Here is a 23,719-nt window from a genome sequence, read left to right as displayed (position 1 = left end):
ATGTTAGAGAGTCAAAAAGAATAACTATAACAAAAAATAATAACAGATTGCTTGAACACAGTCCCAAAATGCTAAACAGAATAATTTATTAATATTTTGATGCATAAATAATTTTTAATAATTTTTTAATCAATTCTATCTAATCAGTGAAAACAAAAATATTGTTTCATTTTAAATAATAATAATAATAATAAAAGCACGTTGCGAATTAAACTTGTGGAACTGCATTTCATTGCCAGATATTAGCTTCATTTTTTTAATGACTGTTTCAATAATATTTCTCAGCAAATCTTAAATATATTACAAAGAAAATTTCCATCCAATTATTCTTAAACATAAAAGAAAATGAATCTTACGATTGAAGAATAGAACTCAGCATCATAATTAGAAAAAATAGGATTGACTATTCTAACTTCCAACGCATGAAGAACGCAAAAAGAACATTTTAATCATACTCTTGCAAACAACCTAAATTAATTTCCACCCCTACCTATTTTGAATAAAATAAGTCGTGTCGCACAGATACATATAAAAAAAAAGTTCGCACCAAACGGCATCAAAATCTTTTTTTCCATTGCACACAGGCAGACGACTCTTCACTTTCTCCCTCCAACCGTCCAGAGTCTATTCTCCCATTCCGTCCCACCCTTCCCGTTCGCCCCACCCCCCTTCTCTCTAAAAACGCGCGATCCGAGTCAGAGAAGTAGCAGGGTTCTCCACTCGCAAGACCAGTCATCATCCCCACGGTCCCGCCGTCAGGTTGCTCGCAAGCTGTTCCTCGGCTCCCATTCATAAACTCTCTTCTTACACTCACTTTTTTACTACCAGTCGTAGTAGTAAAGAAATGCAAATGCTGCCGCTTTGTTTTTTGAATGAATGGAATTGATAGCGATATTGACAAGACGTCGATGGTGATGAATTAATCGAGGAGGGTAACATTTTTATCGGTTTCTCATTTCTTTGCATTTTACTCACACCGTTGTTGGAACTACCGATCTCATTCTGGATTTAGCTCGTAAATTCAGATTTCTCTAAATATTCATTTTATTGCATATTTGCAAAAGATTAATCGGAAATTTGAAGACCAAAATTAAAACTGGTTTGGAAATAAGTTTTGCAAGACCCATGTCCAAATATGGATTATACATCGTTCTCGGATTTCATAAAAGTGATGACCATTCAGAATTTGAGAGCTAAAAGTGATTTCGTAGAACTGTGGACATAACTATTATTATTGATATATCAGTATGGTAAAATTGTTGCCGGATTACCTGCTCAGCATCATATAGATCAATTTAAAATCTCGCGAATTTCTTGAATTGGATGGAAGCGAATCCATAGATTCTGAATTTGAATTTCTTGATCCAAAGCGACGGGAAATATAAACAATAAAATAAAAAATAAAGGAGAAGTATAAACATTGTACTATCTTATTGTGACGATGACTCTTGGTGTTCCGTTACAGCAATGCGGTGCAGCACTATTGACTCAAGTTATCCTATCTCTTATTGTAGTGAATTCTCGTGTGACTTGGGGTGCTCGTAACTGGATGCGGCCCGTTCCTTCCCACGATCTGCCCGTTCTGGACCTCATCGAACCCAAAGACAAGCGTTATGATCCCAAACCTGAGGATCTCAGTCCAAAACCTTTAAGAGAACGCCTGGACAGAGATTTCGATAAACAATTCATGAGTGAAACTCGACCCTTGGAGAGCATCTTGCATCCAAACGGAACTGTAGAATTCAGCTTCAAGAGGACCAAACGCGGCAAATTAGTGCCATCTTCGAAAATGCCCAAGGAAATCCGGCATCTTCGTCTGCATGCTTTGAAGTTGCCGGATGGTAGTCGATTCCGGATGAAAGTTGGTAAAAAAATGCGCCGAAAATTTAAGCAGATGCTGTGGGCCTACACTTACTGTCCCGTGGCGTACCGATGGAAGGATCTTGGCTTGAGGTTCTGGCCGAGGTGGATCAAGGAAGGTTCGTGCCTGACCCTCGGTTCTTGTTCCTTTCCAAGCGGTATGTCCTGCAAGCCGCACCGGTTCGTGAGGAAGACGGTCCTCCGGTGGCACTGTCAGGACTGGAACAAAAAGAAACACTGCAAGTGGATACCAGTCAATATCCCCATCATAACCGAGTGCAGTTGCAGTTGTTGAGGTGCCGATTTCTCTCCTTTAGTTACTATTGTTCAGTGTAGGTAGGAAAAGCAACATATGTGATTTTTTTATTGTGGTTTGGTGAATTCCTCACACAGAAGCGGCGCTGGTTGTGCATTCTCAGGATTCCAAAGACGTTTGTCTTGCAAGCGGTAAGTTGAGCTTTGTTATCTTGTTTTTCGTTGGAGTTAGAAAATAAAAACATATGTGAAAGAAAACGATTTAAAATATACCTTGAATATGTAAAAAAGGGTACAATATGTGTGAAATATTATTAGACATTTTATGAATAGTTAAAAAAAGCCCCGAAACTCTGAATGCAATAAACTCAACAAGATGTTCCATTAGAAATTATTGGTCTCCAATGTTAATGAGGGCATTTTAGCCCACTTAACTACGGAACATATTGAATATCGTACAACTGCATCTAGTATAAATGAAATTGAAGCAGAATGTTCTGTGTTTACATTTTTGTATGAAAACATTAACAAACCATCGTCGAAAAATAGTTACAGAAAATTTCTAATTATAATAATCTTAATAATAAAGAATTTTAAGTCGGTCTTATGTGTGCAGTATCATCACGAATACAATTTAACATATTTTTTAATATGGAGACGTTTACTGATGAACAAGTTATGTATGACAATGAAATACTGAATGATAATTTTATTGCTTCTAATTGAAACTTGTTTTTATAAGAGGTGGTCATTTTTATGATTTGAAACTTGTTTTTATAAGAGGTGGTCATTTTTATGATTTGAAACTTGTTTTTATAAGAGATGGTCATTTTTAAAAGATGAGCGGTCACATCAGGTACAGTCAATAATGTATATAATTAATGATTTTTAGTGATATTTAACTGTCTTTCTTGTAATTTTCTGAGAAAAAAAATCGCATCTAAAAATACGTTTTCTTCGGCTCTCTTTTAATAATTGTGAAATTTCTCTTTATATGGTAAAAACAAATTTTATACTTTTTATTGTCGTAATAAAAAAGGAGAAGTTAAAATTCCGTGTGTTAATCAAATAGCTCTTCAATACTATTTTTCCTGCTGAATGACAGTAAAGTGTAATTTTTTTTTGTCCAATACTTTCTTTGAATGTGAAAAAATAAATAATAATAATAAAATAAATAAATAAAAAATACGATTTAATGCTTCTTAGAAAAGGTGCTTCCGCGTTTTGAACAAATCGAGATGCATTCTATTTGTTTTACGGGAATAGAATTTAAACTATGCATGGCGAGAAAAAGCCTATAAATTATTTCTCCACTTCAGTCGTGTTCTTGCAAGGCAATGAAAATTTTGTTTTCAAAATAGGCTATAGTTTTTTCAAAGTTTCGTCCTCATAATATTCATTTTATATGTAAACTGTTAAGAATTTTTTATCAAATAATTTGGTTAGATTGCGTGCGATTGCTTTAATGTATATTTGAAACATAATATTTTTTAAAAAATCTTCAGATATTTAGCAAAATTTCTAGAATATCAAAATTGAATTTTTTATGTTTAAAACAGCCATATGTGATGTTAATTAAATAAAATGTATCACATTAATTTACAAATAATGCATCCATATGAAATTCTCCTATGAAACTTTTGCTATTACCATTTAGAAGGGAATAAAAGCTCAGTTTAGGTCTCTTCTTTTTGTACTTTACTATTTTTAATTCTTTTTTATTGGAAAGAAAGTATCAAACTTTTCTTTAAAGAAAAACTTGTTAAATATAAAGGTATGTAACTTGACTAAGGAAATATGAAGGTTATGACTTTTACTCGAATACTGTATTACTTGCGTTTATAATCATGAAAATCGCTGTTGGTTACCATTAGAAAAGTGAATTTCTATGAATAGATTTGCTGAAAAATATTTTTTATAATGAAAAAAGATGTGAATGTATACATTTTCCGCTGTTAAAAAACTGTAAAAGATAGATTTTAATTTCATTGTAACGTGAGCATCATAGCGTAAATGTGAATGAAAACGTACGAGTACTTTGGAACCTCATAGACAAGGTGTTAGCAACACAACTCTGGATAATGAATTATTTTCTGATAATATAAAAACCAATAAAAAATCTGTTATATAAAGTAATATATTCCTTCTATTTAATTTAACATTATCTGAAACAACTATAAAAGATATATTCAGAATCAATTTTGCTTCAGATGATATTTTTGTATAATTGAACTTGTATTTTATATTTCCGGGGAGATAATATTATTAGAGAAAATATACATTTCTCACATTTTATATATCCATATATTGAATTTCTGTGTTTCATGGGCGATTTTCAAAGCCCGTTTGAATGAACATAGTACTGAACATTACAATTCCAACTTACATGTCAACCGGAATAAAAATTGGAAATCCTATATAGTTGTACTTAAATGTAAGAGTGCATGTCAACCGGAATGACAATTCGAGATCCTATATAGTTGTACTTAAATGTAAGAGTGCGTGTCAACCGGAATGACAATTCGAGATCCTATATAGTTGTACTTAAATGTAAGAGTGCGTGTCAACCGGAATGACAATTCGAGATCCTATATAGTTGTACTTAAATGTAAGAGTGCGTGTCAACCGGAATGACAATTCGAGATCCTATATAGTTGTACTTAAATGTAAGAGTGCATGTCAACCGGAATGACAATTCGAGATCCTATATAGTTGTACTTAAATGTAAGAGTGCATGTCAACCGGAATGACAATTCGAGATCCTATATAGTTGTACTTAAATGTAAGAGTGCATGTCAACCGGAATGACAATTCGAGATCCTATATAGTTGTACTTAAATGTAAGAGTGCGTGTCAGCTGGAATTAAAATTGGAGATCCTCTATAGTCGTACTTAAATGTAAGAGTACATGTCAACCGGAGATCCTGTATAGGTGTACTTAAAATTAAGAGTACAGCATTCTGCCTTTATGTAGGTATTAGCAACGCCAATTAGGAACGAATAAATTTCAGAATCCAGAAATCAGATTATGGTAGCAGAAAATGGTATCTCTGATAGAGAAATGCATGGCTACAAAATCACTTGCGAAAATTTAATCAGATGCATAAGACAGAAAAGTGAGGCTAAATTTATAAAAATGCAAAATTTTTTCAAAAGATATGAAATTTGAAGAAATATCCATTGTTATACCTGCATCTTTGTCTGAATAGGACTAATCGCAACGATTATAAGAATGCACTTTGTACAGTGATAAAATCTTGTGAAATTCCGCTGAGTTAGAGAGTTACCGTGAGAGGTCTTGGAAAATAAATTATTAATTTAAAATGAGATATTTTGTCAATTAATTGATGTTATAATAAAAGACTTGCCAAAACAGTAAAACATTTGCATGTAGGACTATAGATACAAGTTCCATTTATAACAAATTCTGATGAGGAATGTAAGAGTATCCAATTAGGATTTGTCCATTTTGAGTCGCATAGTATCTCTATCCACAACATGAAATGCCTTCAAAATTAATTTATTTTCATCAATTAAATTGAAAACAAAGATCCCATTACTAGGAAAAGCAAATGATTAGTTAGCGATTTTTTTTTTATTCCTCAAGTCTATTAAACCCGCAACACCAATACGCACTTGAAACAAAACGTTACTTAAGATACTTGAAGAAGCGATTGCAGTCATTCATATCCTTGACTTAACAAGGTTAAATCCCTTTTTTGTTGGATTGAGGAGAGAAAAAACTGCGGGGGAGGCTTTGATTTCCTGATGCTTTTCACAAGGTTGGAAACCTTCGAGAGTGATTTGTTAGGCTAGAAAACCGAAGCTTGACGATTCCTGAATAGCATACAAATGTAGTTTGAAACATTTTATTTATTTTTGAAAGGTGCATCGGTTTTCAAGTGCAGTTGTTAAGAGGGTTTCTTTTTAGAGAGAAATTTAAATATAAATAGTTTTAGCTTTGAAGAAATAATTTAACTCAACTTGAGATAAGCTTTTTTTCTTAAACTAAGAATTGTGTGAGAATTTGATATTAAAATGAAAACTATGACAATGTAGTCAAGCACAACATAATTCTTTTTTATGTTTGACTCCATATTTAAATATTTATTGATTTTGAAAGATTTCCCTCTTACTTAATTCATAGAAAAACGCTAAAACTAATTTTATTTCTCACAAAAGAACTTTTTTTTACTTATTGCTAAATTCTCTCACTGTCTCTTTATATATATATATAGCTGACATTTCATACATTTTTCATTTTTTTGTAAGACTTCATTGTATTTTAATTTATAATCACAACAAAAATGTTTAGCTTATTTTTTTGTAATTTTTTTTAACTTTCAAAGTCAATGAGTCGTAAATGTACAAAAATATAACTTGAGCGCACCAATTTTCTTAACATACTTTAAGTGCTTGCTGTTTAGCATTACATTTTTTAAACACAAATCTTAATCTTCTTGCGAGCAAATAATTAACCTTTAGAAATAAAATGCTTACCAATATTTGCTCTAGAGTTTGTCTATATAATTCTCAATATTCTATATAATTCTTCGCTGTATAGTTTTTTTTTTCTCACAAATTTTGATAGAAATTGTTTGAATGTTATTTAATAGTATGTAAACTAGATTTTTGTCATTCTGTGCCTATTGTTGATGATGAAGTAACAGCAAATAAATTTGATAATGTTACACAAAATATTTGCATCTAGAGAAATTCATTTACTATCGAACTTTTTTCGTACCAAAGTCCTTATAACTGCACATACAAAATTTGAATAAAGAATGCTAATTTTCAAAAGATTTTTTTGGTTTTAAAAATAAAAATAATGTAAATTATACGTCTTTTCCAATTTAGCCATTATATGTTGAAAGTAATTTGTAATTTGATACATAATAAGTACTTTTATAGCTAGTACTGTACTTCCATTAATATAAATAATGTTGCATTATTACCCAATTAAAATTATTTGTTGGGAATATTACTTTGTTTGAAACGGATAACCTACAGCCGCTATATTGAGGCTTTCATGTAGTTAATATTTCAAAAGTTTCAATTAATGCGCAATTTAACTACAAATTATTTAGTTACTTTATCTTTTACAGATTTTTATTAATAAACCAAAATTAATAATTTTTAATGAATCATTATTTCAATTACTGATTAATTCTAGTTTTTATCTATTTATTAGTAAAATCTAAATTACTAATTAGCAATTTTGAAGCGCCATTTTAAGTATTTGAAGTTTGTATTGATTTTGTATTTATATTGAAAATTGTACCTAAATTTGTGTAGCTAATGGAATCGCATTGTACAATAGACTAGCAGTTCAATAACGAAATGAGTCGAATAGCATTATTTGTATTTTTTTTACATTTTAAATAATAGTTTCATTTTACATTTTGCAATTAATTTCATTACTTTTTATACTTTGCAATAATTTTTTAGTTTACAATTCGTAATTTGTTTCCTAATACCTAATTGCAGCCATTTCTTGAAATGATTTCTGGTTATATTTTGATACTAACGAGCCCTGCTGGACCTACTGATATTTGGAACTTTGAAATGTTTTAAAATAATTCATTAGTTATTTGATATTAAATATAATGAATAATGTATAAATTATATATCACACATATAAATCCTGGGTAGAATTTAATTTTACAAATATCTTGTTTCGAGTTTAAAAGTTGTATTAGGTATAATAAATAAATGAGAGAGATATATAGAAATAATTATTTAAATTGTTTGTGAACTTAATTAATTATTGCATTTGCTATTCAACTCAAAAAAATTCCATCTAAAATTTCTGTCTTCATATTAAAAAAAAAACCTAACAAATTAATTATTTTATTTATTTGTCATTAAATTATTCAAAATATTTAAAAATACAGTTCTAATAATGATGCAAATATTCATCATTATAAAATGTATATTTTATCGAATGTATGGTATTTTGTTTGTTTCTGAAATGAAGAATTGAAGAACTGAAATTTAGAACCGTCCTAAAAGACTATCCAAAGTAAAAAAAGGAATAATTTCTTTTTTAAAAAAATTATTTTATGGCGGTACTTTAGGTTTTCAACGCTAGGATATTTTTAGATATTTTAGAAGGGAAATAGAAATCTTAGTATGCAGTACAGTTATATTTTATTTCGTATTTAATAAAATAATTAATATAATAAAATAATTCATTTCACAAATATATTATTAATTATCTTGTGTAGAAGTCATAATGAACCCATAAATGATAGAGAATGGCTGATTGAATGTGATTATTCGAAAAATAAAATAACTATTACTTATTTAAAATCCCTGATCATAAATTCCATGTCTGCATGATCATTTTAATTTTCAGTAACAAAAGGAGAAAAAATGCACATTAAAAAAGTAATAAACAATTTTAAATATTAATAAAAAGGTCAAGTATTGTACTAATTCAGGTTTAAAGGCAGCAATTCACATTACTATCATTACTAGTATATTTGTCGTGGATGCAAAAATTAAAGGCTTTATTGTGCAACGTTTTGAAAGTTTCAGACCATCATAGTTTGCTCATTTTTATAGAAAGCAGACACCTTGGTAAAAATGGGGTTTACGTTAAACCTTAATAAAGAAAAAATGACTGAAAAAATTCTACTTTAGATGGAAAATCAGTTTATATAAGTTTGTGTTGTAAAAATTAAATTTCTGAAAGGTTGCAAAGAGAATATAGCAGATTTAATGATCTGAAAGCAATTACTCGTATAAATACTAAAAGCGTTTAAAAAATTTAAACTTAATTCTTAAACTTATGTTAGCAGTGCAATTCATACACTAGCATACCAATGTGCAACATCTTTTAATTTTCACGAATTTCTTTAAAAAATAAATTTATTACTTTCATTTCAAAGAATACGCAAAGCATGAAAAGTATCCTGTATTAGAAAATTATGTTTGCATTCAATATTTTCTGAAAGATAATTATATAAATTATTTTACTAATTTTAAGAAAAAATTCAAAGTAGTGCAACAGATAATGTGTAAATTCACTTGCAGAAGTGAGACGATAAAAATTCCAAAAAATATAGAGATATGAAAATTTTAAAACGATATTTTAAATAAAATATTTTGTCACTTGTATGTAAATTTATCTCAAACTCATTACTCGCGGAAAAATTTCCATAAAAATCAAAGATCGAGTGTAATTGTGAACTTACTAATTTGCCGTGATAAAGTGCTTTTTATTGCATTCCTTAATATTAATATGCAAAAACATTTCAGAAAATTATTTTGATTTAAAATATTTATTAAAATTGTCAAAATATGCATGTCATGAAAGATTTCCTTTTTTTTAAGTTATAAATTTTTAATTGTCAAGTTATCTTATCTCTTCACACAAAGTGTTTATTTGTATAAAAGAAACTACGCTTGCAGAATTGTTATTTTTGCCGAAAAAGAAATCGTGAAAGTGCGTAGAGAATTTGAAGTGACGATGCAAATAATAAAAACGTATACTACTGCTGCATGTGAAAAAATATATTTTAGATCTGTACAACAAGATTTCAAAGAAAATTTGATTTTTTTAAAATTTCATATTGAAATGTCTAAAGCATGATGTCTTTTATTTTCTATCAATATCCGTATTCATAAGAGCGAAACCTCTTTGGATCTGCAACATCTTATTCGCAAAAAAGTTTTCCAAACGAAAATTTGTGTTAAAAAATGTGGTGTCCATATTTATCTAAGAATATGGATACCACATTTCGAACGAAATATCATTGGTTTTGCAACATCTTATTTGCAGCAAAGTTTTCCAAACGAAAACTTGCGTTAAAAAATGTGGTAGCCATATTTATATAAGAATATGGATACCACATTTCGAACGAAATCTCATTGGTTTTGCAACATCTTATTTGCAGCAAAGTTTTCCAAACGAAAATTTGCGTTAAAGTGAAAAAAAAGGAATACTAGAATTACTTCATAAATGACCTATTAGGGAGTCGCGTAATTCTGAACACTAGCCTTATTGTCTCCTATGTATAACATCCTTATGCAAGGTTTCTTAAAGAATAGAAAAAGATTTCAGCAATTCCAGTCATAAGTCAAAAACTTTATAGCGCGTGCGAACACATGTTGGCGCTGTTTAAACTAGTTGACTGTTTCAAGCATGGGAAAAAAAGGATGAAAACAACCCATTTGAACACCAGCCAAACAGCAAAAATAAAAGAAAGTGCCGTTTTTTCCAGTTTTTGACTGAATTCGCTCTGGAGTGCTGCTTAAAAGCAGAATATGTTGAACCGCAGCAAGCATCTTCGAGGAGTCAGTCAAGAAGAAAGAAAAAAAATTGTTATAAATAAATGAAAAGTCCGCAGCAGTGAAGACTGTTAGGTTAATCAGGCCCACTTATAATTTTTTTAATATTATTATTTTTACGCTAAGCCATATAGCGAGTGAGCGTCTTGTGAAGGGGTAAGTTTGTTTGGGCAAGAAGTGGAGAGTTTTATAGGATTTTCTTGTGTTTTTATTCTTTTTGATCTACAAAAAGTGCGTAAAAGCTCTTTTAAAGCCATCTTCAAAAGGTTGAGGACCTTGTTGTTGATTTCACAGAAAACTACAAAAAGAGAAAGCCTAAGGATGTGGTTAACCGTGAAAATGATTTGCAGGGGAAGCTGACATCAGGACGACTGTATTTCAGTTTATGTTTGCATAATTCTGAAAATCAGAGCATTACTGGCAATCGAATGCTTTTCTGGGTTCAATGAATTCTGTGTATGCAGGTCATCTGTCACTGTCTGTTTTCCATCCAGTTTCTGTCAATTCAATTCCAGAAAAGTTTTTCAATCGAGTAGATGGATGACTGGAAATGGAATTCTTTCAATAAAATTTTCTTCAGAATCAGCTTGTCTTGGAATTTTATTATTGTTTCTGGATTCTGAGTGCGAAGGACACGATTTCTTTTCTTGATTATATTTTGGAAGACATCTTATGCCCGCCTAGTGCTGAAATACTAAATTTAAAATCAAAAAAGTTAAATAAAACTGTCCTTAAATCGAACGATATATTTCCTTGGAAATGTGGTTATTCCGTTTTAAAATTTCTTCGGCTTATTATCCCTTTGACTATACATTTATTTGAAAGCGTTATTTATATTTGGAACGTATTTAATTTTTTAAACATGAAAAGACAATAGATTTTATGTAAGAATGAATATATTTCATATTATTCAGAATACATACTGCCGCATGATATTGAAATAATTTAAATTAATTAGCATTAAAAAATTGAAACATAAATTCAAACAATTACAGGACGTTCCGAAACGTCAAATGTATCCTAAGGGTTAAAGTTTTAGTACAACAAAAATTTTATAAATAATGATTTGGGTTTTTTTATCTCTTTCTGTTATCGATAGACTTTGTTACTTTAAATTGTGGTCAGATGTTAAATATTTTATGAAAGTATTCACTTCTAATATATCAGTAAAAAAATCTCTAAAGGTAAAGATTATCTAAATTAATAATCTTTTATAACTTCAAAGTATTTTTGCCTTTTTCTTAAATCTACATCAATGTGAAATAACTATGTAAAAATATTTTTTTTTTCAAATTTAAGAGGTATGAATCAAACGCACAAAAAAGTAGAATTCATATAAGTATGAAATAACAAATAATATCATTTTAAGAAAATAATAAAAGGACAAATTCAATTATTTAACCTCAATAAATAAAGCCGATGCGCTGTTAAACTTCATGTACCTTCCATTTTCGAAAAAAAGAATAAAAATTGCATGAAAATATTCTTTAACCATTTTTAAACTAAACGAAGCAATGCAACTATGGAAAGCATTTTTAATGGTAAAAAATCGTTTACATAAATGATCAAAATTTTAAATGATTGCAGTATTCTTCAAAATACCCAATGCATCTTAAAATGTTTACACGGAAATAAATTAAATATTAAGCCCTGTTTTAGAACAAGAAAAAAAAGCTTTATAAAATAAAAATTATATAAATATTTACTTTCGTAAAATGCAATATTTCATGGAATACACATTGTTTCAGCATTTTCATATTAAATGCTTGAATACATAATTTGAACGAAGACTGAGTTTAAGGTTCTTTTCGATGCGATGCTTTAAAATAACAGATCACAAAATAACGAAATCTTATTTGTCTATTGCATTCTCAAAGCATTTGCGTTCATGATAAAAAAAAAATTACAAAAATAAATTATTCAAGAAATTTGCATTATTTATTATTTGCTGGAAAAAAGCTATTTAAATATTTCTTTTCAAATCTGAAATGCCATAGACCTTTCTGTGGCGGGAATATAAATAAATATTTGTTCGGTCTGGGATCTTTAACTCAAATTCTGTTTTCTCTTTTAATGATAGTGTGAAAATAAAAATATGCTGAAGTATCGTCTGTTAAAATGCATTGTTTATTATTCGAATCTGTAGGTATTTCATAATAATAAGCAATTTTAGAAAATGAATCAACTTTGATTTGACAATATGAGTTTCAAAAAAAAATGAATTCATCTTACAAAAAGAAGTTTTGTTTAAATATCGTTTTCAAATTTTAGTTCATTCAAGTCTGATTTCTTTATATAATTCCGAAGTATTTTGATTTCAAAAAACTAATATAGAATATATATTGGTCGTCGAATGTTCAAATGTTAAAAAAATTTCTCTTAAAAATTGTATTTATGAATTTTTTTTAGTTCAAGTCTTATGTATTGAAATTTTTTTAACAGATTCAAATTTTAAATAAATTTATTAATTGTATTTCTACTATTCGTCGAACTCATTTTAACAAATTTAAATGTTTTCAAAAGTACAAAAATCCTTTTGAATATTTCACGATATATTCTATATTAGGTGCTGAAGTATTAAGAATATTTGAGTATCGAAGTCAAACGTATTTAATCCAATTACATTTCATGAATTTTATTTGTCATAAGCAGTATTTCAAATGGTTCGGTATTGAATTTTTTAAGATTGTAAAAGAAGACGAGTTACCAAAAAAGGGGAAGAATTGCAGTTATATGCCATATTTTATTCAAGGATTTTGATAAAATGGATCCATTTTTCAATGATTTCACTGAATTTTCATCGAAATTATTGCATGCCAAATTGGATTTAATACATTATGAGTTTAATTTTTCGTAAAAAAAAAGGTGACCTAATAATAATAATAGCTCCGTTCTATTAAAAACACTACATTCACGGGCAGGCAAACCAGGAAATTTTTAACTTCAAATTCGGGAGTGAATTTTAAAATAAAAGTAACTAGAAAAGAAAGAGCGAATAGAAATAAGATTATGCAATTATATTGTATTTATACAAGATTTTATCTATATTTGACACCAAAACAATTTTTAATTAATCTATTTATAATATTATATTCCTTACTACATTAAATATTCAGTATAACAAACAAGATGCTTGAATAATATTCGGTCCATTTTATTTTATTAGAATAAAAAATAAAAATATTTCATTTTTGTTTTATGATTTCAATCATAAGATAATCATGGAGACTTTTACCACTGCATTTATAATGATTTTTTAAAAAACAATAGCGCTTATAGATGATTGACTGGATGTCGATAGATTGTGAACCGCGTAATGCATGAAACAAATATTACTCACAACCAGGGCAGACCGTTGGACCTACAATTACCAAATTTGACATGTAGTTATTTCTGTAGTATTAGGCATAAAAATGAATGCTTTCGAATAACAAAAGGCTTTCATAAACTAGACATTTTTCTTAATTAAAAATTTAATAACATTTTAAGTTTTTCACGTTATTATCGCACAAAACGTTAAGTTTTTCACGTTAATCTCGCGTTCACTTTATTATCCCACAAAAACCATCTTTACAGTACAACAAACCAGAAAGTGAATACCACGAGTCTCAGATATTTATTTTCAGGACCCCATACATGTGATCAGTGTGAATCGTAGTGCAGTTAAGAAAACTGTTACCTTATAAATTAATAGCATGGTTTTGGCGAACAATACTTAAAAATATCGATCTTTGGCGTGTAACTGTCGTGCGATTTTTGACAATTAATCACTCGCATGCAGCTAATTCACCATTAAAAAAAGTGAAATATTTATTTTGAACACTTTTTTTCTAATAAAATGAAACCAATAGTTGACACTGGACTAAAATTTTAGTCACAAAATCGCCCACTAAATCTCATATATTTAAGTTATTGTGTTTTTGATCTATCGCGTTTATATACTTTTAACAGTACAGACCGACAGACAGTCCCTTGGCGAATTTGGTTCAAAATTTGATATATTTGAAAATTTGATTTGAAATGAGATGTCTATCTGTTAGATATGAAATCTGTATGTTAAGTTTTAACCATCTAACTTTCTTCGTTTTATATTTATTGTGTGAACTTGTATTTTGACAGCCGGTGAAACAGAATTTCTATGAATGGATTTCAATCGAAATTTTGGAGAAAAAAAAATTCTGCCAATTCGGTTTTCGGACCAAAAAATTTCAAATTTTCTCAAAGTGCTTTGAATGATCACGTTCACATGAAGATAGACAGAGATGCGACAATGTGTTTATCGATTTCAGGGGAGTATAAAACGCGCAGGTTTATCAAAATATCGCGTTCGAATTTTTTGACGACTACAATATTTTCTACTGATATATTTCGTATGCGAGAAAATAAAAACACATAAACAGTGACACTGCATATAAATAGGGTCCCCCAGTTGTATCTTTTAATATGATAATATTGTTATACTTATATACTCTCTTTCAATTGCGTGATACATTGCGTTACACTGATTTCTACGTTCCGTTGGATTTTTGGGTTAAAAAATTTTTCATGATCTTATTTTTTGGACAATAGTTACTCACTAAGGAAAGAGATTAACGGCAGTTTTAACGTTTTTCCTCTGGAAATTAGGAACAGATTATCTCTAAATCACTCATTTTATACCACTTTCATTTTAAATCTATTAGTTTTTTATGGACAGTAAAAATTATTTCCTTGCAATTTTTTCTTAAAATTTTTACATTTTTAAAAATTTATTATGTATCAACTGTCTCAGATTTTTTTTATGATTCTTCCTTTATCAAACTACTCAGAATGTCTTCAACTCGAAACAGACTTTTTTTTGGAATCATGTTATGAATTTTCGTGTTTGTTTAGACTTTCAAATTTGACTTTAACGTTTGAAACTGCCTTTTTTACTTTCTCTGATACGAATCTCCGTATTTTAAACTTTCTTGAATTGAAGAAACACATTTTTGGCATTATGTCTGTCTGAGAACAAGGCAACTCAAACACGCTTTGAGCTAGATCGATGAAATTTAGTATAAGATTTTTACATCACAGTTGTAGATTTCTTTCAAATTTTGAACTAAATCCATTCCGAAGAAAACTTCCTCCACAGTTGGTCAAATATAAGTTAAACACGATAACTATAAAATAAAGAGTGATAAACGGATAAAATGCAAATCTTTCACGCAAAATGTAGATACCTATCAAATTTTGAACGAAGTGCATCATTTGGTTGGCAGTCTGTCTATCTGTACTTACGGAAACATGCAAACGCGAAACTCAAAGATTTAAATAAGGCATGAAGTTTAGTATGTGGTTTTGTGATTAAAATTGGAGTTCTGCGTCAAATTTCGGCTTGAATCGGAGGGGAAAATGGCGTTCAAAATAAACATGCGATATTTTGGTGCTTGTGAATTAACCGAATCCCTGCGATGAATCGCCAATGACATACCATTGGGCTCTTTCGTAAGCACTGTTCGCCAATAGTTCAATCAATAATACACAATCACATTTATTAGAGATTATGCAAGAAAGTTTATGGGAGACTAATCCCGTTGGTTTAAAAAAATTTTTACACTTCTCGTTATGTCTAGATTCAAAGAAATGAAAGAAAAGCGATAATATTTTGTCTTTGTGCGTCAACTAGAATAGACGCCTGGCGCATCTATTACTTTTCCCCAATCCTGCTTTATGTCTTCTAAATGCAAAAGCAATTATAAAAAAAATTGTTGTTCCTGGCAATTGTTGTTGCTGACAATTCGTAGAATGGCACATGCGATTCAACATTAGCGATTGATACATGATATTTAAAAAATGCCGCCTCATTTGTGAACTGGTACAAATACCAATAATAGTATTTAAAATCTGATTATATTTATCAATTCGTTTTGATACGCATAAGGATCAAATCAAAAACTATTAACTAGGAGCATAATATCTGCTTATTTTTTCGTTCTATGAGTTCTTAACTCATGGGGCTAATTGTTAAGAGCGAAATCCATTAATGTAAATGCAGATATAATATATGCATGAAAAGATAAAATTGTCTCATATTGCAAACAAATTAATTAATTCCTTGAATGACATACAAAATATTCAAAAGATTAAATTCAAGTGCCCTTTAATCAAAAATTTATTCAAGGACTGTCTAACTTTGAATAAATAGGAAAACATCAAAAAAATATTTGCAAGTACTTTTAAACATGGCACTTTTATTTTTAAAAAAGTTATATCTTTTAAAAACAAAGCTAATTTGGAACCTTATATTCAATATCGCCATTCATGATTCTTTAATCTCTGACGGAGAACTTGATATATTAAGAGATATCGCGACATAAAAATAGAACAAAACTAAAAACCAGACAGAAATTGCGATTCCATGAATGAAAACCACCCTCCGTTGAAGATTCAGTCTTGATAGTAAGGCCGTTGCCACGAAACGCGATGCAAAGACAATTTCTTTTTCTTAATTCACACGTCCCAATATCTTACGGGTTAGCAGTGTCTCGACCCGAAGAGTTCTAGTAAAAAGGGCGGGAAAAAGAATATTCGAAAGCAAAAAGGGCTTAAAAAAGAATGACTGAGATCTATAGCGCGAAAAGAAAAACACTTGTATTTTGCAAACAGGCGCATAAATCAATGCACCAAGGTTAAAAAGTCCTCGTTGCATCTTAGGAAAGCTTAATTCTTCTTTTCGAAGACGATACACAAACAGCCCGATGGATTTTACACCTTGCTTCAAGTTTTATTTTGTGTAACTCTTTTGAAAGAATTATTTGACTCAAATTTAAAATAGCCGCTTTGGAAGTAAGGTGCAACTTTTCTCTGTAACTCTATTTTTACAGTAGTTAAAGAAGTGTTGGTAATCAATTTTTTTAACGTCTTAGTGCAACTTTTTTATTCACTGTTTGTCTTAGAATATTTCAAAGCATTTTTTTATATAAATAATCGTAAATTTTCTGTAAAATCAACTTTGTAAAGCTCAAAAATTATGTTCTATAATGTAAATGTATTTCTTACATAAATAGAATAGTTTGAGAATTATTTTCTTTTTGAAAATATGTTTAAAGAATTTAATCTATGTTAAATGTGAATTATATTCATCCAATCTGGGTTTTTTTTCAAGCTAGGAACTTTATTCTTGTTAGAATTTTATTCCAGCAATTTTATAATCTGCAACTACTCTTAACTGGCAAGATATGCTTAGATGACGCATCAAGTAAAAGGTTATTAGAGAAAATGCGGTATGGAGTTGGAAACAAGTTGACAATCTGGACATTTTTAATTGATATTGATAATGAAGTAATTTTAATATAAAAAATGAGTTGTAGAATATTTTAGTTAATTTATCTTCAAAAGAATTTAATTAACTTCTGATTAAATGCATTTTAAAATAAGAAAAAAAAATGGCTTAAACGTTTTGCCATCTGTCCAATGAATGAAACTAGTTATTCAGATTGTATCACTAGTTGTCATAAGCAAAATATCAATTTCAAGAAATACAATTAAAGCAAAAGTAGTTTAAAACTATTTGATATCTGTCTAAGTAATAAACAGGTTACTCGGATTAAATAATTAATTTTTCAAAGTAAATTAACAATCTCTTAAAGTACAGTTAAAGCAAAAAACAGTCATTCTCTTGATGCGAAGTATCCAAAGAGAAAGAAAGTATTGTCACCATCAAAACATTCGAGTTCAAAATTGTGTCGAATCTTCGCGTTTTGGAGCTCTCTGGGCCCGAAAAGCACATTTTTAGAACTATCCCTGTTTCTTTGTGTGTGAACTTCATAAATCAAAAATGCTTTCAGCTAAACGAAGGTCTGAAGGTTTTCGATATGGTCTTTGCACAAAATTTGAAGATTTTTGCCAAATTTTGAAGGAAATCGGAATACGAAGTAACATGGTCACTAACAAACGTAAAGAGGCTAGATGGATGCCATTCGGTATACGAGCTTTTAAAGCGTGTATCTGTATGAAATGCCAACCAAATCCGACAAGCGCTTCACTATCTGCCGGTCTGTGTTTTTGTATCTAACTAAACGCAGTAACTCAAAAAACGCTACATAAATCAATAAAACTTGGAATGTTATTTTGCGACTACTGTTTTAGTTCTGTGTAACATTTTGGATCCATTGAGCGAAAAAAACAAAGACCTAAAATACGTTTTCAGTTTTCTGGTGTTTTTATATTAATTGCATTTTTTTAACACACAAGTAGAGCATTCGGTATTTGCATTAACTGCGTTGGTTAAAATGGTCGGTTAATCGTTCCGCTCCAAAATATCTGGAGTGAATGAGCTCTTTTACAATAGACACAACTCTCATCAAGGGGGATCCGGGAAAAAAAAAGAGTACCTATTTTTTGAGTGTTTAGATTTGAATCTCAAACACTCAGACTTTGAGCAAAGATGTTTATGCTTTTTGCAAGATCCATAATTCTATGTAGAGGTGGATAAGATACTAGGTGGATATACAAGAAATTTTCAGGGAAATCACTTCAAATGGCTTGGCTTTCAAATTCAAGCCACCAGACAGTTTATAAACAAGTATGATTTTTGGTTATAAAGCTAAAAATATGTAATAAATATATAATATAAAAATAAATATATAAAATAAATATATAATAAATATAATAAAAATGTAAAAAATATATAATAATCAAAGAAAATTGTTTCTTTGTTTCCTCATAAATGACACAAAAGGACATAACTTAAGTTTTTGGTGTGTTTGAACAAACTTAATATTTTTCGTGTCGTATTTTTTTTTTTTTCTATTTCTAATGGTTGGTTGTTCTATTTCTAGTTTATGAGGAATATTGACTATTATAACTATTCTCTAAGATGTGTCTTTAACTCGGGATAATATTCTAGTTGATTTGAACAGTACAATTTAGAAAACGGTTCATGATTTAATCTAAGCAGCTATTATATTTAAACAAAAAGAAATTTTCAAACTTTACCTTTAAATTATTTAAATAAAACTGCTGCAATAACTTGTTACCAAACAAGTTTGTTCTCAGAGTATATGCCAAAGTATTTTATTATATGCTTGAAAAACAGTGAAGGGTTCCGCTTAAGTTAAAATATTTAATTCGTGACATTTAAATCAAAATACTTGTTCTCCCATTTTAAAAGCGCAGCTTTTTCCTGCAAAAATGACTCCATACATCTGGATATTTACATCTTGCCGACGTAATTTTTTCTTTTAGGAACCACATACTTGCTATAGTTGAAATTATGATACCAATTCAATTCAAAGGCCAGTCAGTATATAGTAATTTTCCAATATGCATCTAAGCATTTATAGCCATAGAAAGATCATCACGATATTACACAAATTTAGGTTCTGATGTAGAATTTTCCTCTTATTTAAGGTATTAAGTCTCTTATTTAGGAATATTTAATTAGTTTTAACTAGTTGTTTACTTCGATACATGCAGCAAGTAATAAACTATATACTCTTATGACGGGTTTACACTCGGCCAGTTATAAGACGGACAGTGGGCAGCGCATGCGTAGAAAGGCTGAAAAATGCTCTTCGGTCCATGACAAGTAATTGTCCCGACAGGACAACAACATGCTGTATTTTTTTCTTATTGTGCAACACAACAACATGCTGTGTTTTTCTTATTTGTAGAATTTGGTGGGTTTTGGCGTGAAAAAATGGATCACTTATCATAGATTAATTCCGACATTTTTTGCTCTTCATTCTTTCTGAGGCGTGGTTGTGGTTTTTTTATTTTTCTTATTTGCCATTTTTTTATATAGTTTTCCAAATTTAGGTGTGCTGACCTTTTTTTTTATTTTACCATGTTTTTTTTGTATGTATGTGTGCACATATCCATTATTTTAATACAATACGCAGTGAAAAAGAAAATTTCAGGGACACCAAAATGACCATCTATTATCAAGAATGGAATGCCTAAATCTATCTTGTGAAATTGTGGCAAACATAAGTCAGTCCCTTTCTACGCATGCCTTGTCTTACTGGCCTAGTGTAAACCCGGCATAAGTGTAATTTGCCATTAACTGTGCCGCACTATCTTAAGTATAGCTGTCGTTATGCTTAAATTTTTTCTCCTTTCTAGCCTAATGAATACCTATAAAGTATCTGGTTTTCTTTGCCGTAACTGTAATAGCTAGCTGTTAATTCTTAGCTTGGATTGATATAGGCTATCGTCGGATATGAATAGAAATAATTAACATTTTGTTATATCTTTTATTTTGCAAATTTTCAAGTCGAATCGCTCTACAGCATGCTTGGGGAAGAACCATAAATATATTGTAAGATGAATAGTGTAAAATTCTTGTCGGTCGATTGATCTTTATTATTTTCTCATGGCAATTTAATTTTTTTCTATTCATTACTGATTATGAACGAATTTTTTTCTTCGTTTATATTTTTTTGGCAGCACTTACTTTGTGTTGCATTTATTAATTTTTACTATCTCCTTTACAAAATATAGAGGAAGTATTGTAATCGAGATGTCCACGTTTCAAACCTTTCTGAGTCCGCGATACATATTTTTGGCATTATACCTGTTAGTGCGTGAACGCGATAATTCAAAAACGCTTTGAAAGCGAGAGATGAAATTTAGTATTATGGAATTATAATCAAATTTATAGATTTATATCAAATTTTGAAAGAAATCCATTCTCAGGAAGTCTGTCTGTCTAGTTATTCGAATGCAAGTGAACTCGATGGCTCCGAAGTTGATAGATTTAGGCAAATAAAATTTCGTAACAGATTCATCATCTCAAATATAGGTACTTATCAAATTTTGTACCAAATCTGTCTAAAGGATGACCGTCTACTTGCCTGTGCTTTCGCATGGATGCAGACGCAATGGCTTACATCATTAAAATTCTTTATGTTCTGTAGTTTCAAATTTTACTATCAATAGGCAAGCAAAAAAGTGTCAACACGACATATTCTCGCGACTCAATAAAAATGCCAGATTCCCGCTGGAGATCTATCTATATATCGTAGCGATCGTTAGCTAATGCAATGCAAGGTATTCGGGGCCTTATTTGAGTTATACAATTTTATGTGAAGGAAGGGGGATTAGGTCTTTATGTAAGATTATGCGAGAACGTTTTGGGTGCTCATTATTGCTGGATCATATATGAGATTGAAAACTCTGACTCGAATGATACTGGAATGTTTACAAAAATTCTTATTTTAAATGGTAATAAACTCATTTTTAACGTGCAGGAACGTGCAGTTTTACAGCAATAAAGGATTTATCAAAACAATCTCCCGACGAAGATTTATAGTATTATTAACGATATTAACAACTTTTGATGCATCAGTGGGCTTATTTATATAGATTCGCACACAGAAAAATAAATGTATAGTAAGTAACGTTATTATAATAACGATATAACTGTTATATAATATATAAACGTACACTATTATTAACGATATTAACAACTTTTAATGCATCAGTATGCTTATTTATATAAAATCGAAAACACAAAAAAATAAATTTATGGTTTTAATGCTTGATAAATATGATATATTTTGGTTTAATCATCTTTATTCTTTTAAATAAAGATGATTAAATCTTAGAACTGGGATTAAAAAATCTTTTGAAATGCTATGAAATTTAAGAAATTTATTGAACTAATTAGATAAATATGAAAATTCTCTTAAATTTAATCATCAGTTATGTATTTTATTTATTGTTATCGATCTGATATTATGTGCGATTCTAATGTGATTTCTTTTTTGTCTTTTCAGGACGTTTTTGAATTAGTCATCCGAAATCTCATCTCAACTGCGAGCACTTCCACAGAATCTTCCCCTCCCCTTTTCTCGTCACACTCACGGACAATTAGCTGTGGCATTCTGAAGCAGCAGCATTCTTGCTCCAAGTTTGCAACTGCATTTAAAGGACAGCTGGTATGCTTTTGATGCCTGCAAAAGACGAATCGAAATGTCCTCGTAGATAAACAGGATATATCCTTGAAACTGCAGGCAGATTGCATGTTTTTGGTTAACTATTCGGAACAGCATAAAACAAAACTTGTGTTTTGAAATGTTCTTTATACCTGTGATAGAAGTCATTCGATGTCTATGATCGATTGTTGATTAATTTATACTCTTTATGTTCTAAGGATTTGTAAAAAAATATTTTTGTTACTTATGTTTATTTACTTTTTACTGATTTTTCATGCCTAGTGAGTAAAATTCTACTATGGTTTGGAAATCGGTAAGCATGTAATTATTTTTAATTCGTTTGTAAATTTGGAATTTATTTAAATTTTTCGTTTTTTTTCTTTTTGTTTTAAGGGAACGTGAAGTACGAATTCATTTGTTGTAAATTTTATTGTACATACATTCATACTCATTGTGTTTCTCCCGGTCCCTATGTGCTTTTATTTTTAAAACATCGAAAATGTGGCACATATTTCCTATTCTTGTGCTTAATATTTATTGTCTTTCTAAATGTTAGATATTCTGCGTGTTAGTACAAATTATTATGAATGTTGCCAAATACATATTTGTAGTCTTAAACATAGTGTAATATAATAAGTACAAAAAAAAAAAAAATGTTTGTGTTTTAAGTAAAAATTTGAACGGAGGTAAAAATTTTTGAAGTTTCCTTACTAAATATCTGTATCTAAATATTGTTATATCCGATTTAATTAGCTGCATTAATGCTTCTACAGGAAGATTTAATTACCACATAGTATGAATTGAATTGTGCTTTATTGGAAATATTGTGTGCTTACGAGATTGTATAAATTAGTTGTATTGATGTAACAAGTTATTCTAGTCTTATTTGTACAGAAATATAGATTATAATTAGTCTACAAAATTTGATATAAAATATTACCAAAACAAATTACAAATAAGTAATAGATTTTTAAAAAAATAAGATAATAGTTTTGAAGCTTTATTTCAAGTCGTTCTATTATCAAAATAAGTTTGGAATCATTTTGCACAAGTGACGTTTATTTTGAAACAAAAGAAGTCTAAAATTAAATTTTAAAAAGTTTTGATTTGTTTTAAAATAAATATTATCTAAATAATTAAATTCAGATATTGGAATTATTTTTAAAAATTTAATCATCACTCATATTTTTCTTACTCAAATAATATTATATGAAAATATAAAATATGTCTAATTAAATTTCTAAGAACCGTTTTCATGTTGAAAACGATTTTTTATGCATTCTTATTAAAAATTCTTTTATAGATATTAGCTTAATTGCCAACAAGCAGGCTTTATTGAGAACATTTGAATACTTGTTTAATAATAGTTTCAAATTTCCTCATTTTAAAAGTCTAAATCCTTCTTA

General features: G+C 29.5%; 1 protein-coding gene across 1 annotated transcript; it reads left to right on the top strand.

The window, feature by feature from the left end:
* Window positions 1-703: 703 nt before the first annotated feature.
* LOC129976746 (noggin-2-like) lies at window positions 704-23,405 on the top strand. Its single transcript, XM_056090475.1, has 2 exons — window positions 704-2,307; window positions 22,155-23,405. The coding sequence occupies exon 1, from the start codon at window positions 1,442-1,444 to the stop codon at window positions 2,153-2,155; it is 714 nt and encodes a 237-aa protein (XP_055946450.1). The 5' UTR covers window positions 704-1,441; the 3' UTR covers window positions 2,156-2,307; window positions 22,155-23,405.
* Window positions 23,406-23,719: the final 314 nt, after the last annotated feature.

This window comes from Argiope bruennichi, chromosome 7 (genome assembly GCF_947563725.1).
Source record: "Argiope bruennichi chromosome 7, qqArgBrue1.1, whole genome shotgun sequence".
NCBI lineage: Eukaryota > Metazoa > Arthropoda > Arachnida > Araneae > Araneidae > Argiope > Argiope bruennichi.
This window is presented reverse-complemented; position numbering and strand designations above follow the sequence as displayed.

What these genes read in the sequence shown, in the direction of transcription:
- LOC129976746 (XM_056090475.1), top strand. Translation starts at nt 1,442, where the DNA reads ATGACTCTTGGTGTTCCGTTACAGCAATGCGGTGCAGCACTATTGACT.